The sequence below is a fragment of the Carya illinoinensis genome, chromosome 3 (assembly GCF_018687715.1).
Source record: "Carya illinoinensis cultivar Pawnee chromosome 3, C.illinoinensisPawnee_v1, whole genome shotgun sequence".
Taxonomy (NCBI): domain Eukaryota; kingdom Viridiplantae; phylum Streptophyta; class Magnoliopsida; order Fagales; family Juglandaceae; genus Carya; species Carya illinoinensis.
The window spans coordinates 56,189,013-56,205,100 of record NC_056754.1 but is presented as its reverse complement, the minus strand read 5'-3'; the positions used below and the strand labels follow the sequence as shown (position 1 = coordinate 56,205,100).

At 36.7% G+C, this 16,088-nt stretch overlaps 2 protein-coding genes across 7 annotated transcripts; one reads left to right on the top strand and one right to left on the bottom strand.

Annotated features, from left to right (window-relative positions):
* The first annotated feature begins 3,426 nt into the window (after nucleotides 1-3,426).
* LOC122305515 (ribonuclease E/G-like protein, chloroplastic) lies at nucleotides 3,427-15,072 on the top strand. 6 transcript variants are annotated; one of them, XM_043118098.1, is made up of 15 exons: nucleotides 3,429-3,695; nucleotides 4,694-4,732; nucleotides 4,833-4,936; nucleotides 5,918-6,099; nucleotides 7,128-7,380; nucleotides 7,469-8,577; nucleotides 8,658-8,975; nucleotides 9,112-9,153; nucleotides 9,977-10,101; nucleotides 11,226-11,373; nucleotides 12,451-12,523; nucleotides 13,374-13,486; nucleotides 13,722-13,841; nucleotides 14,214-14,369; nucleotides 14,641-15,072. In XM_043118098.1, exons 1-15 carry the CDS (start codon nucleotides 3,553-3,555, stop codon nucleotides 14,818-14,820), a joined length of 3,105 nt encoding a protein of 1,034 aa, XP_042974032.1. In that variant the 5' UTR covers nucleotides 3,429-3,552; the 3' UTR covers nucleotides 14,821-15,072. The 6 variants fall into 6 exon arrangements, 5 of the variants coding, with proteins under 5 accessions (XP_042974032.1, XP_042974033.1, XP_042974034.1 ...); XM_043118099.1 differs by lacking the exon at nucleotides 4,694-4,732 and having other exon boundaries at nucleotides 3,430-3,695; XM_043118100.1 differs by lacking the exons at nucleotides 3,429-3,695; nucleotides 4,694-4,732 and having other exon boundaries at nucleotides 4,837-4,936; nucleotides 5,832-6,099.
* Nucleotides 15,073-15,524: 452 nt separating this feature from the next.
* Nucleotides 15,525-15,884, bottom strand: LOC122305014. The gene has a single exon (XM_043117276.1). The coding sequence runs from the start codon at nucleotides 15,882-15,884 to the stop codon at nucleotides 15,525-15,527; it is 360 nt and encodes a 119-aa protein (XP_042973210.1).
* Between the last annotated feature and the right edge of the window lie 204 nt (nucleotides 15,885-16,088).

Sequence of the window (16,088 nt, the reverse complement as noted above, 5' to 3'; positions counted from 1 at the left end):
TCACCAAATATTTCCAACAAATACAACTTCCATCCACAAACACTTCCAAAAAGATGGGTACTTCACATATTCTGCCCAGCCACATGCTTCCTCAGGAAGTCTTGTGGCTAAGCAGCCACTAGAAGCTGGATAATTGTTTGGGTAATTCGGATATACCATCTGAATCACTCATTGACTCTTCCCAATTTTTTTTCTGAACTTTATGGAAGTAGGCTTGCAGCATGGCATTCATACCAGAAAGATCCTTGCTCATCATCTCAGCATCGAAGTTTCTTTTATCAAGCTCCAGTTGTGCACCTCTATCGTGATCAGCCTTCGTCTGCCATTCTCTTCTCTCCACCATGAACAATCGTCTATCCCCGGTCATTGCTCCTAATGCCATGTTGAACTCAGCATCAGATGATTCTTGAGCCTTTCGCTTCCTTAAGTTTTCATTTTCAGCCTTTTTTCCAGCAGGCCTTTCAACATGCTCCTCCACAACATCGCCTAAAACTTCACTTGACTGCTCATTTGAAGGACGTTTATCATGTGGCTTTCTCCTCGTATTCAGCGTATTCATATGTTGATGCCATTTGGATTGGTGTCTCAAAAGATTCCAAGAATGGTCCATTGTGAAATTTCCTCATTTCATCTCTTTGTACAAAATTTTTGCCTTTTCAATCTGAAAAAAGTTTTAAAGAATAGTGTCAAATAATAAATCTTACATAAATAGACCATATTATTAAAAGAAAAGTGTACATACCTTATCTTGTTCGGTTGCACCACTCGGGTGCAATGACTCTACTTGAGCTAGATATGCACAAAACTTATTTGTGCATTTCTGAATTATGGACCAACGATTGATCAATGATCCAACCGAACGGTTCATAGTTTGTGGCTTTTTATATTCGTGATAAAATTCAGAAATCCTCTCCCACATTTGAGTGGATTTCTGATCAGTTCCCCAAATGGCATCAATACTAATGTTGAGCCAACCAGAGACAAGTACATTATCCTCCTCAACAGTGAAAGAAGCTCCTCTTTAAACTTTTTTTGTTGGAGGCCTCTTTTCACCGTGAATGGGGGGTTGAAGCGGCCACAACATTAGAATGCTGTGAGAATGTTGGAGTGGTAATAGGACCTTCTCCTCCACTTTGTAAGAGAGTGGTGAAGAATGGGTCCTCATCCAACAGATTGTCCATCGTAGGAGAATTATAATTATTAAGTTGTCAGACAAAGCAGCACATACAATACAACACAATAAATAAGACAGTACAATTCAAGCTTTTAACATCAGCATATATAGCAGTATATGACTGCAATTGACACAAAAAAATCTGCTAGTAAGACACCAAAGGATTGAAATAAAAAAAAGAACACTTTTGAGAATTTAAGTCTGAAATTTGTCTTAAATCTGCTACTAAGACACAAAAACAGTACCACTTTATAGAGATTTTTGACTAATAAAAACAGAACACCTCATTGAAATTCTACTTAAATCTGAAATTCTACATAAATAGCAATCTTTGAAGTACATTTCATCTTCTGAAGTTATTGTAAAATTTTCTAAACCAACTATAACATTTTTATTTTTAAAGTCTAAAACAGGTTTACCATTTAAGCAAACCTCACACAGTGGTATGTAGTGTCGAATAAAACATGGGCAAGAAAAGAAACAGGGCACCCTCTTCCCTTAAGGAGACTATTCTGCACAGTTCATTTATATCATATTCTGAGCCAGAAAAATTTACTCAAGCTAGAAAAATTTCGCTCCAAGATGACCTGTGTAACATCAATAATCTTGCTACTCCTCACTAGCTAGGCATGAATAATTGCTTGCATGATTCACTGGGGATATAACATGGCATGAAGAACAGAAGTACTTTGCTCAAGATTAAGAGTCAGAGTGGCCACCACATACCATTTAATGATATGGAAAAATAAGTGAATCATAACCAAAAGCATTTATTTACAGCTGCCGTACGTTCAAACATACATATCCACATATAAATTTGTAACCCATTTTTCCTTTCTTTTCCTCCAAACAAGGTCTATCCTATCCGAATGCTTAATAAGTATAGACCCTAGAGTCTCTCCTCGTCTTTCCTCTCGCCTCCTCTCTCAACCTCACCCTCGCTCTCCGATCCATAGGCTGAAAAAGTGAATATGTTCCCTGCATCATGACCCGCTCTCTAACACCTCGTTATCAATACCCATCCTCTCCCAGACCCACCACCACAAAAACCACCCTCTGCTCCACCTCAACCCCAAAATCCCACTCACCCGCCGCTCCCTTCTTCTCCTCTCCTCTTCTTCACTCTCAATCGCCACCACTCTCAAAACAAAACAAAACAAACAAACAAACAAAAAAGAAAAAAAAAAAGATAGACCTAGGGTTGTAGAAATTTGGAGAGGAGACGAACCTGAAGGGAGCAGAAGGTTACGCCAAGTGCTGAAGGAAGTAACCCAGTAAATCACTCTGCTTCTACGTGAAGAAAAGAGAAGGTGAAGAATCGGTGAGGAAATACCGTTACAAAGAGAAATAGAGAAAGGGAGAGAGCAAAAAACATGGGAAGAAAATGGAGAAGAAGATCGCACCTGATTTGAGGAGAGAAACCATGGATTTGTTTTGATTTTGCGTGGAGGAGAAGAGTCCCTTTCGATTTTCTGAGCTCGGATGAAAACGAGAGAAAGAGAGAAGGGGGGGAGAAAGACGCAGGAGGGAAAGGAGAGAGAGATAAAATAAACCGGCTATGTATTAAAATTACAATAAAATATAAGGATGAATATGACACAGTAGTCTTTCAAATATGAAGGAAGTCTTCAAATCACTGTAGCTCAAAACTTGAGCGAATTGCCTTTACCGAATCCAATGCAGGTCAGTTTTATCTATATTCATTAAATTTTAAAGATGCATTGGCTTTTGATGAAGTCAATGCCAATGCTCTCAGAGATTGGATGTAACAAATTGACTAAATAAAATATATCGCCTACCTACTTCTAAATAATTTATTTCTTTTATAAATTCTAAATTAGTCATCTCAAAATTAAATTACTGTCCATATTTTTTGATTAAACTTTGTATTCCCTTAATTTCGAAAATATCAAATTAGAAAGTGTCAGATAGAATCATCAGGCCTTTTTTTTTTTTTTTTATAATTTTATTATATACAAATACAGTTACGCATTAATCTATGTATTAATACTGATTTATTTATATTTAAAATTTAAATTAATATTATTTTTAATAAAATATACTTTTTGATCAATCACATCATATTAGTACACAAATTAATACATAATTATATTTACAACTATATATATATATATATATATATATATTTTTTGTTGTTGTTAGGGAAAGCTGAGAAAAAATATTCGCACGTGGAAATTAACCACACGTGCGAAATGCCATACAAGGCGCCAAGCTCATCCTATTTATCTTCATCTCCACTACGCTCTATTTCTAAGCTATCCATTCCCTTTGCCATGAGTCAGCAGGTTCAAGCTGACCTCAAATGACGAAATTAAACCTGCAACCGGTCCTAATTTTCCAGCCAAGTGCCGGCTCTCATGGCTATCTGTCCCTGCTCCTCAACTGAAGTTCAAGTTCCTGCCGGGTGTTTCAGGTTCATGGACCTCAATCACCTCCATAGGCGCACCGTTACCGCTCCATTCTCTTCTTCGATTCTCCGCTCCGAACGTTCTCTATCTCCGTGAGTTCACTCTCTCCCCCTCTTTATATATTCATCAGATCTGCATGTATAGCATATTGCACTCTATGTATTCTTATGTATGTATGTATGGCCTTTCTTGGATGTGCTTTTAGCTAGTCTGATTTCAATTTAGTGTCAATTGCAATGCGCGCCCAAAGAGAGAGAGTGCGTAGTTTTATCGTTGGTCTGAGTTTATAAAACCCAAAGGCCTCCCATCACTTTACCCTAATTTATGTACGGGTAGTAAAGTCTTCCATATATTCCAGCAAAATATATAATTTTTATCTTTCGATGAACTGTTTCCTTTTTTTCAATCCTTCTGTTATATTGCAATGTCAAAGCGGTACTGTTGTGTAGGCTTTCTGGTGGCGGTTTGCTAGATTCAACCGGATATTTTTTTATCATATATAATTGACATTGCTTATACCAAATATTTTCCATTTTATTGGGATGTTGGTAATCTATAATCTGCATCAGAGATTCAGCATTCGACTATATGGCAGACTATGGCTGTTATTGCATGTTTAAAGCAATGCTGCCTCTACGTGGGGAAATGAGGGAAAGCACTCATAAGCGATTGAGTCTTTGGATCAGCATATTAGTTCACTGGCGTTCACATCATAATTTTCTAGGGTTGCTCATTTATCATTCCAGAAATCCTCACCTTCACCCACCCAATGAAGGAAAATGTATTGCAGTCTTAGAAGCAACTGATTGGCATTAATAGTGCCCTCGCTTGGGTGTTATTTGTTATCCTTACTTTCAAATTCATGAAATAATCTTTTTATTGTTCCATAGAAAAGTCAACAATTTATATGAAACCCATGGCACATAGACAATGAAATCTAGTTTCTCAAATCTTATAAAAAATAGTGTTAGGCTATTAGCCCTGGTTTATGAGCAGAAAGATGTGATATTTATGACAATGTAAAGAGCTATGGTCTTTATACTCCTGTTCTCACTCTAAATTATCTTCAAATTCGCATCTCATGTCACAGACTCACAAGCTTGTTAATCACTGCTGGTGCACAGTTCAAGCAAGTAACTGAACTCAAATATTATTTTTCTTCATGTCAACTTAAGGCCTTGACTAGAGTTGCTCTCTCAAAATGACTAATACATCCTAGTTTTAATCAGGTATATATGCCACCACATACCCTTTGGAAACATGGTCAGATTCGCGCTTTGTGTAGCAAGTTGTAATTCTTTCAGAAGATCTCCTACAATGGCGATTAAGAAAGGTAAATTAAAATTCCCATTCTGAACCTCTTGCTGGTGAGACTCTGAATACTTTGGGCAGTACTGGGTGTTATCTGTTTTCTGCCACTCTTTTTATGGTAGAGACCATAAATATGATCAGATTCGCCCTTTGTGTAGCAAATTGTAATTCATTCAGAAGATCTCCTTCAATGGCAATTAAGAAATGTAAATTAAGATTCCCATTCTGAAGCTCTTGCTGGTGAGACTCTGAATACTTTGGGCAATATTTGTGTTATCTGTTGGCTGCCACTCTTTTATGGTAGAGACCTAAACCTATTTCAGCGATATCTTGTTTTTCGATTTCGACTTCAGTCTTAGCTGTCTCTTTGTATTGAGCCTATTCTTTCAAGTTAACTAACTGTTCTATTTAGCGTTCTGTGATTATTTAACTTTTCCTATATGAATTAAGTCTTGCAAAAGTAGATTTCATGTACATTTTGATTACTGGTATCTGTTGACTGTACGTCCGGTGTACGTGGCTTCGCCTATTTTAATAAAATTCTTATTTACTGATAAAGAAAAATCTGCTGACTGTAGCTTTTTTTTGTGTTGGTGTTTCCAATGGAGGGCTTTTATATGTTTGATAATATGAACTTAGTATTGTTGCTTCTATGTACTGACTCAAAAAGGGTTGCCTATAATCACGTGGGGCAAGGAAAATGTGGTGAACATATAATTATATTCCGGGCCCAAAAAGATCAAAGCCATTAGTTCCCCCATTTTGTTGTGGTGTCAGAGGTCTGAATGGAATTCTCATCAGCAGAGCATCATTGCTCAGTCTTGTAACTTTTGAAGTATAGTTTACCCATTATGAGAGAGAACCTTCTCTCTGTATCTCCCCTTGATTTTGACAGGAAGATATGTTTTTCTTAACAGGTATTAATGTTTCGGATCATCCTTTCAGGAAGTACTTTCCCATAGTTTTGAATGGCTGATGGATCTCACACATTCTGATTTCTCAGGAAATTCAAACACGAATCTGAAAGGATCATGCAATGTGGTTTGGACTATAGAAGCCGATGTAACTGCTGGTCAGCTTCTGTACTTAACTGGGGATCCTGTTGTATTAGGCTGCTGGAAACCGGAGATGGCAGTACTACTGTCTCCGACTGAACATGCGAACTTATGGAAGGCTGAAGTCAAGGTAATTTCACCTTAGCTGCGATGATTGGTTGCAGTTTTTGTTGGTAAATACATATCATAACGAGAGATTGGTACTGTAATATCTGCTTTATTGGTTGTTTCTGACAGTTGTTGTCACTTTTGATTCAACTAGTTTAAATACAGCAAGGAAATTAAATTTACATTTACAGATCTAGGAGAGCTCTGTTAATGTGCCATCAGTTTAACACCCTTTTACTCATCTCTCTCTCTCTCTCTCTATCTCTCTTTCTCTCCATGGCGCTATCTGGGATTGGTAAATTTTTTATCTGTTTCCGTTGAAATGAGAAAGAACAATGTAATCTGCAAATTTATTTCTTTTTGTTTCTACAGAGAATTGCCTTAGAGAGAGAGAGAGAGAGAGAGAGAGAGAGAGAGAGAGAGAGAGAGAATTGCCTTAAAAAGGACAATTATTTCTTTTTTTTTAGTTAGAGATTTATTAATATGTGAAAAAGATGATACCCTAGTACACAAGAAGTGTACAAGAGATACACTTAACTGTCAAAATTGAAAAGATCCATAAAGATCTGAAATCTAAGACTAGGAATACAAGAGTGAGTAGCCATCTGAGGATAAAGACTACTAAAGAAGAAAGCCTTAAGGTCTACCAAAGTCTTCTCAAAAGATTCGAAGTTACAATAATTTCTTCCTCTCTAAATGCACAACATCAAGCATAACAAAATCATTTCCCACAAAGTTTCGCTTTGACAACCGCAAACCACTCGTTCCAACACTTGAAGGTTTTCATCACACTAGTCGAGAACCAGAGCCTTATCTAGGGTAGTGAAAGTTCTCAGATACCTCATCATCAAAAAGCTACTTAAGAGACTAATCTCCACACCACACATTATGCCAGAACCTTAATATTATGAAGAATAAGTCGTTGAATACTAAATATTACCCTTCACATGAAACTAATGGAAGGCACTTGAATGAACTTATTGGCTCCTGGTTACATTACAGAATTATTTGCATTACAAATTCCCCTAGTCACCCTTTTGTGCTTGGCAGATGGCTTGTGGTGTAAGTTTCAAGTATAATTATTTCGTAAAGGGAGAAACATGGCCTTCACGTGACATCATTTGGAGACCTGGACCTGAATTTTCTATATCAGTACCTCTACATATAGAGAAAGACAAAAAAATTATAGTGAGAGACTCATGGATGAGGCTTGATGTCAAAAGGCCTTCTGCACAATTATGGAATTCCTGGATAGAGGAGACATATCTTCCCATACAATCTTTGATACCGGCTCCAGCCAGAGGTAAAGTATCCATCTGTATACGATTGTATATGCAACTTCTTCCCCTAAAATGTTTCTGAACACTCAAATGCTTCCAGTGGTTTGACAGATGAATATGAGATAGTGAATAGCCTTGAAATTGACTCAACAGAGCCAAGGCCCCAATTAAATGATGATATGGTCCATGATATAAGGTACTTTAAAAGTGAGGATGCCATTAGGGCTGCAGATAATGGTTCTGAGGGAGTTTTCACCGAAAGAGATCATCCTGTTGAGGAACCCTGGTTATTCCAGTCAGCACTCCTTTTTCCCATTGTTAAGGATAAGATGGGGTCTGATGAGTCCAAAAGTACTGTCTGTGTGGAAGATGAGGCGACCAAGATGGAAGATGCAGGTAAGTTGTTACCTGAAGAAGGGAGCAATCTTATATCAGAGGAACCCATATCTACTGTTATTCTGATTAATTCTTCAATATGTACCATGCAAAGGATTGCTGTCCTAGAATGTGGGAAATTGGTCGAGTTATTACTGGAACCTGTTAAAACTAACGTTCAGTGTGATAGCGTGTATCTAGGGGTGATCACAAAACTTGTTCCACATATGGGAGGTGCTTTTGTAAATATTGGAAATTCTAGACACTCTCTTATGGACATCAAGCAGAACAGGGAACCATTTATATTTCCTCCATTTCGTCGTAGGACAAAGAAACAAGAAGTCAATGGTTCTGTTATTGGAGCCCTGGAAGAGCGTTCAGATGCACATGATAATGCATGTACATTGCATGATATTGTGTTAAATTATGATAATACCGAGGTCAACTCTCAAGATGACTTCGTACAACCTATGCACAATGACTACCAGGAACATGAAGTTGAGGATGATCTTGATGTTTCAGAAGTTCTTAACGAGAATGTAAATGGTACTATAGTTGATTTCGATGAAGCAGAACCTGATTTTGAGGACTACTTAGATCAAATTGAACATCATCTAGAAGGTGAAACCATTAACAGTTCCCTTCCTGTCGGCGTAAATGGCTCACATGATTCTCAAATGTCTCAGTCCCAACATTTGAAGGACTCTAGGCATACATTCAGCAATGAAAACAAATGGTCCCAAGTTTGGAAAGGAACAAAAATTGTTGTACAAGTTGTTAAAGAGGGATTGGGTACAAAAGGTCCCACTCTAACTGCTTATCCTAAATTAAGAAGCAGATTCTGGGTATGATTCTCTCTAAATCTGTATCGTTGTGGTTTATTCTACTGTTAGTTTTTGCTTTTTCACTATATTGCCGCTTGCAGATACTGATCACTCGTTGCAGTAGAATCGGAGTTTCAAAAAAAATTGCTGGTGTTGAGCGCACACGCTTGAAAGTTATTGCAAAAACTTTGCAGCCTCAGGGTTTTGGTCTGACAGTAAGGACTGTTGCTGCTGGTCATTCTTTAGAGGAATTGCAGAAGGACTTGGAAGGTTTGCTTTCAACTTGGAAAGATATAATAGAGCATGCAAAATCTGCAGCTCTGGCTGCGGATGAAGGTGTTGAAGGGGCCATTCCCATTATTCTCCATCAGGCAATGGGCCAAACACTCTCAGTTGTTCAGGATTATTTTAATGATAAGGTGGCTATTTTTCTTTACTTATATGACCTAACTCTCGATTATCCCCTTATCTATGCTATTTTGAATGCTTCGTGTGAACTCAACAATCTCACAATCCCATTCCCTAATTATTTTTTTAATTATGACTTACATTCAGGTTCAGAGAATGGTAGTTGACTCACCAAGGACATATCATGAGGTATGACATCGGCTGAATACCAGAGAGGGCTATGTTTCTGAATCAGGAGTCATGATGTGCATCTGTGTTCATCTTTTAGTTTTTATTTTTATTTTTTTCCTTTCCAGGAAGTATTGAGTGAGGATTGGTGTTGTTGCTTTTAGTGATTAATAGACTTGTCAAAAAAATGAACTACCATGTACCATAGAATTAATCAATTTAACTATCATAATACCTCGGATTTATCTGAAAGGAAGGAGTTCTTGCAATTGATAATAATTTCAAGAGTCTAATTGTAACATTGACTAGTCCTTTAAAGTATAAGTCTAGATGTGGCTTGAGCTTTTCCTAAGTCCTTACAAGTAGTATTAGAGCCTAATGAATACTAGACAAAAGTTTGAGACTTTAGCCATGCCGCTTATAATGGAATTGCCTAATGAGGATTTTGGGGATATAGGAGGGAGGTTGTAACACCTCAGATTTAATATGAGGGTAATGAATGAGATCTTACATTGCCTGAAAGGGAGAAGTTCATGCTATTTATAATGACTCCAAGGGACTGCAATTGCAATATTGAGTCCTTATGATGTATAAGCCTAGCTATGGCTTGGGATTTGGCTCCTTACAACTATATATTTATAACGATCATATATTGGTGTATGACTGCTGCAGGTTATTATAGATGTTTATTCAGTAAAACAAATAGTCAGACGTAGAGTAATTTGTAACTGCTGTGGTATGGTCCATGGGTTTATACAGATCTACTTTGCAATTCTGCTCATCTTGTCTTTACTTCTTCAATATGAAGCATAACTAGTGTCAACCTTGCCATTTCATTTTTCAGGTTACCAATTACCTTCAGGAAATTGCTCCTGATCTTTGTGATCGAGTTGAGTTATACAATAAAAGAATTCCTCTTTTCAGTGAATTTAACATTGAAGAAGAGATCAATAATATCCTAAGTAAAAGGTGAGGGTCAGTTTGTATTGCTTAGGTTGTCAGTTTTTGCATTATCTAGCACTGAAGCTGGGCATGTGAAGCTGTTTATTCATTAATGTATGTGTTCTCTATATTGGTGAACCACCAATTCAAAATCTTAAGCTGTTTAGGAAGTGAGCCAACAATGTTGATTATGCAAATACCGTCTCATATCTTAAAAAAAACAAAAAACAAAAAAAACAAAAAACAAAAAAACAAAAAATACCAGCTCGTACTCTCAATACAAGTTTATGCTGAATTGACCTAGGTTTTTTAAATGAATTTTTTAACATGCATCAATCATCAAGATAAAGCCTCCAAGCACAAAATAAAGCATTATGAAGAGAGGCTTAAGAGAGAACCAATCTTTAGTGTTCAAGGGCAAGGGAATGCTACACTTGGGGTATTCCTGCCGAACAAAAGACAATCTAATTAACTGATTTTTCAGTTTGTTTCACACATGATGTTGGCACATCCAGTGATGAATATGTTGGTTAAACTAAGAAAGGGTGAGGGTTGGTATTTAATTTTAACACTAGCTTAGGGATTTCTTCTTGAGTACTTTGGGTTGTTGTGCTAAAGCTTATGTAATGGTGGATAATTTTCTGAATATGTTTTAGTTTTCTGGTGTTAGTTTTCTTTTTGTTTCTGGAAGTTGTAGGTATTTCCTTTGTATGTGTCCTATGTACTTGGGCTTATGCCTATTTCTTTGAATAAAATCATTACTTATAAAAAATAATAATTTCATTTTAACACTAGCTCCTTCGTGTTGGAAGCGTGGTTGAAGAATCAGCATAAAATTTAAGGGATACGTGACACTACCATTCCCTAAAATTGGCATCTCCTTTGTATACTCCCAGTGTACTTGGATTGCACCCTTAGCACTTTTCTAATAAAGCATGGCCTCTGACGTATTTATATCACCAAAGAGTGCATCAACTAGTCATGGCTCTCTTGAATTAATGTACTCACTTTTACCCTCAAACTATAAAATGTTTCTTGAAATTTTTACTTTTTTCTTGGATATTTATGTTTGCAATGTCAATTGTTGCTGATGAACTTTAAAGTTGGAATTGTTTTCATGTTTTGTGTTCATATAATTTCTTGGATGTTAGGGTTCCCCTTGCTAATGGAGGCTCACTCATTATTGAACAAACTGAGGCATTGGTCTCTATTGATGTTAATGGGGGACATGGCGTTTTTGGTCGTGGGACTTCACAAGAGAAAGCCATTCTAGATGTCAATCTTGCAGCTGCAAAACAAGTACGTTTGATGCTTAACCTTATCAACACTTTGTATGCACACCATGTAGTTAGTGAGCCAAGTTCAATGGCATTATTCCACTTGCCAGATGAGCCACTGGATCTTGAATCCTAATGTTTATGTTTCCAGCTAGCTAGAGAGTACATGAATCCCTTATACTTCTGTAATTTTCTTCCATTCTAACTTGTAATAAGTTTATACATTCCAACTATCTTGGCCGTTGCTTTTTCCATAGCGGTTATAGCTTGTCACTTTGCTATAACTCTAGACTTCTTGTAATTCTTATGTTAATTACCCTGATACACACCCAATCAAACAACTCGATAATTAGTTTATAAAAGTGAATTTTGCAGTTAATAAATATAAGAAATGGGAAATACAATGGCAAAACAACAGCTAACTGTAAGATTTGAATTTGAAAAGCAAGGACTCATTTCTGCTGTATTTTCCATGTTGTAGTCTTGGTCATGTTTGTGTAAGAGTAGGACATCAATATAGCTTCATGCTTTAGATCGGTGCTACATATGTAAAAAGGGTGGGGAGTCTATAGACCCTCTTTTGCTCCATGGTGAGATGACTAGTACATTGTGGAATGCCATTTTCCACCGATTTGGGTTGACTTGGGTTATGCTCAGAAACGTAATGGATCTCTTTGCAATCGGCGAGGGTTATGTGGTAGCCCACAAATTGCAACAGTAAAGAGGATGGTCCCTATTTGTCTAGTGTGGAGGATTTGGAGACAAGTGAATGATAGACTTTTTGAGGATTGCAAGTGGACGCTAGAGGAGTTTAAAACTTGATTTCTTCATCCTATGTTCCTTTGGGTAGCTTTTATATATAGCAATTGGCTGAGTTTCTATGATTTCTTGTCTCTTTTCCTATATATAATTAGGTTTTCCTTTTGTATAACTTATGTACTTGGTATGCCTTCCACAATTGTTAATAAAATGTTCAATTGATATAAAAATATTATGTTCATAAATTGAAAGTTTTTAATGGAGTATGTGATTATGCCATCTAACCCACCAGAGCTTTACACGAACTTTTTTATTTGAAAGAAAATAACATGTTTTTCAGATTGCGAGGGAGTTACGGCTGAGAGATATTGGTGGCATTATAGTTGTAGATTTCATTGATATGACAGATGACTGTAAGTTACAAAATCTCTCCCCCTCATGTGCTTGTCTTCCTTGGGAGTCCTCGTTGGTTGATTTGCAAATATTTATTTGTAGAAAGTTACAGGATCAACAACTCAGGTTTGATCTTGTCCCTAGATTAGCAGCAATTACTTGAGAATAATTCTTCCTTTGTTCTCTGCCATCACAGTATCATACTAAGGCTAGAGTCACTGAGATTTTCGTCTATTTATTAGGGGATTTCCCAGATTCAAAGAGAGACTACTACTTGCTTTTCTTTTAGAATAGAGCAGAGGTTCAACAATATCTGTAGTTTGCATCATCCCTGTCATCTATCTCTATATCATTTTTCTCTTACCCAAACCCAACTGTGGAATCTTTATATGTCATGCTTTGTAAACTGCGTTAACCTTAAGCTGTATCAAAAACTAAGGATATCCAATCAAGGGACCATGTTGTGTGCTAGTAAATTTGTTGGGATTTTAACTCAGATATGCAGTGAAGGATTCACATGAGCTTGGCATCTGCACCACCTGCGTTCTAGGAGCTTCTTTCTAGGTAGACATAGGAACAAAGGAGAGATTCACTTGCCTAACCACCTTTGTAGCAAACTTAAGACTTGTTATGTGGTCTTACATTCCTTCTTTAGAAAGGTTTTGCCAACATAAATAAAGAACGTTTTGTATTAAAATCATATTACAGCAATGCTAGAGGAAGAGCTTGATATGTTAAGAATTGGGAGAACTTTTGTAGTTATATGAAGTTATTATCATTTTTTATTTAAGAAATTAGCACTCACAAATAAGAGATTATCATTAAAAGGGTATGAATTATTCAATTATCATCCATTATCCTACTTTTCAGCAAATAAGAGATTGGTCTATGAAGAGGTTAAGAAGGCTGTGGAGAGAGACAGGTCAATGGTGAAAGTATCTGAATTATCTAGGCATGGACTTATGGAAATAACAAGAAAGAGGGTATGTTCCTTGATTTTAAATTCACTATTTTCTTTTCTTACAATTTCCAGGAATCTTCCAAAACCAACATGTCCTCGTCCCAACTATTGGGATTGGCTTAATCATAAAATGGAATGAAAATACATCATCATGATCTGATTTGCAGGAAGAATATTCATTTGAGAAGTTTGACATGGTAATAGAGGAGTTCAACTGTTTGTTTTCATCTAATGAATTGTGGCACAATGTTTGACAGGTTCGACCTAGTGTGACATTTATGATTAGTGAGCCATGCACATGCTGTCATGCTACCGGGAGAGTTGAAGCTTTAGAGACCTCCTTTTCAAAAATTGAACAAGAAATTTGTCGGTTGCTAGTAAGTTTTACTGTGTCAAAAGTGTTTTAGTTTTCTATTTTATCTACTCTAAAAAGTGAAATGCCAAAAAACTTATGAAGATTTGCAACATGCTAGTGGGGATAAAACAACAGATTCCTATCATGAATTTCCTTCTAAAAGTACTAAAAAAAATAATAATGAAATGAGAAATTAGAAGGCAGTTAGTTTTCAAGTTAAAAGTTTTGTATAAAGTGGGCTTTATAATCTCATTAACTTATGAATTCGTCATAATTTGGTCTATATATCTCTGATGCACCTCTACAAATAATAACGTAATAACGTTAAGGTGCCACTGATATACCGTGCCGTTATCACTATACCTGTTCGGTTTTATCTATTTATTTTTTTCAGGCAATGATGGACCAGAAAGCAGATCCCGAGAAACCAAAGTCCTGGCCAAAATTTATTTTGAGGGTTGACCACCACATGTGCAACTATTTAACTTCCGGGAAAAGGACTAGGCTTGCCATCTTAAGTAGCTCGCTCAAAGTTTGGATTCTTCTAAAGGTATGCTTGATTAGCGAGTTTATTTTTCCATTTAGATCCTGGAAATTCCATACAATCATGACAGTGGTTAGCATCAAGTTCATTACCGGAAGGGTAGGCATGATTTTTGGAAAACAACCTGATGAGTTAACCATCCCTTTGTTAATATCCCGAGAACAACATCGGGATAAAAGAGGGTAGGGAGTTGCTCAACAACTGATCTTTAGATAAATCAATACATGTTTATAATCTGCAATGCTAATAATTAATTGACAAAGCTCTAATCTGTCAGGTTGCTAGAGGTTTAACCAGGGGTGCATTTGAAGTGAAACCTCTAACAGATGAAAAGGAAAACAAGAATCGGCATCAAGCTGCCATTTCCATGTTACGACCAACAGAGATTACGACTAATAGATCTGGGAAAAAGGTGACCCTCATTCCGGTCAAAAGATGGAAGACCGGTGGGAAATGAAATTTTGCCGGATTCACTTATTGTTATCTATGCAAATAGGCATAATATTATCGTTTTGTTACGAAATTAGGAGGGACAAGGATGACTTTCATTTCTGTAATTTGTTTGGGCCCGACAGTGCCCACCCACTTTCAAAATTGGGAACATTCATAATGCAATATTGCTAGGCTGAGGAGTTTTGTTCTTGAGAGCAGAATGTTTCAAGTGATCAATGGTGGCTTCAATTAGCAATTCAAGAAGTTATTTGCCACATTTTTCCTTGTTGGCTAACTGAAACTGATTTAGGCTGCATTTGGATATTAAGATAAATTGAGTTGAGTTGTGAATAGTAATATTTTGTGAGTTTCATTAAAATGGGTTTAACTTTTTTTAAGTTCAAATGAGTTTAATATTTTTATGAGAAATTGAAAAGGTAATAAATTTCATCAATAATTGATTTGGGATAAGTTGAATTTGATTCACGAATCAAATATAACCTAATTGGTTTACTTACGCCAGTATATGGTTAATTTCACTAGAGGTACTCAAAGTGAGAAACACAAACTTTGATACTGATTAGTGAATTTGATAGCATGCTCAAAAAGATAAAATCTGTATGTTATATTTTTTTTTAAAGGAAAATTTCATTTCATCAAAGTAGATGTTGAATACATGGAGGGTAGTCCTCCATAAAAATATGTTCCTCTAAACATGTCAATGCAAATTTAGCTAGAGCATGCGCTATTACAAAGTTTAATATCTCTAATCACCAAACCCGTGGGGCTCCAGCTTTCATCCTTGTGTTGGATAGCTTGAACCACTGCTATAGAATCTCCTTCTAACATAATCTGGTTCAAGCCTAGTTCAGAGCAGAAAGAAGAGGCTCTAAGTGCTGCTACTGCTTCCCCAAGTAAAGGATTAGGACTTAAAGAAATGGATGAGCATAATGAGGCTATGATTAGACCACTCGAATCTCTAATAATCACACCCACTCCAATCTTTGAATTCTCTTTGTCCACTGCTGTATCCCAGTTAGCCTTGTAGAAGTTTGGTGGAGGGGCAATCCATTTAGTCCCATGATCCATCTGTGTCTTAATATATCCCCCCCCCCCCCCCCCCCCCCCCTTTCCTCCTTATTTACCCATAGATCAATTGCTAACAATTTTGTATGGACCTATTTGGACACCTTAAGAGGTGAATGAAAGAGTTGCTCAAATAACCAAGAATTCCTTCTGTGCCAGATAGCTTTTGCTATAACTGCAACTTCTGTGAATTCAAGAGGGGATATC

Coding starts and splice junctions, on each gene's coding strand:
- LOC122305515 (XM_043118098.1), top strand. CDS start 3,553: ATGGCTATCTGTCCCTGCTCCTCAACTGAAGTTCAAGTTCCTGCCGGG. Junction 4,733..4,832: donor ACTGCTGGTGCACAGTTCAA/GCAAGTAACTGA, acceptor AGTTTTAATCAG/GTATATATGCCACCACATAC. Junction 7,381..7,468: donor GATACCGGCTCCAGCCAGAG/GTAAAGTATCCA, acceptor GTGGTTTGACAG/ATGAATATGAGATAGTGAAT.
- LOC122305014 (XM_043117276.1), bottom strand. CDS start 15,884: ATGGATCATGGGACTAAATGGATTGCCCCTCCACCAAACTTCTACAAG.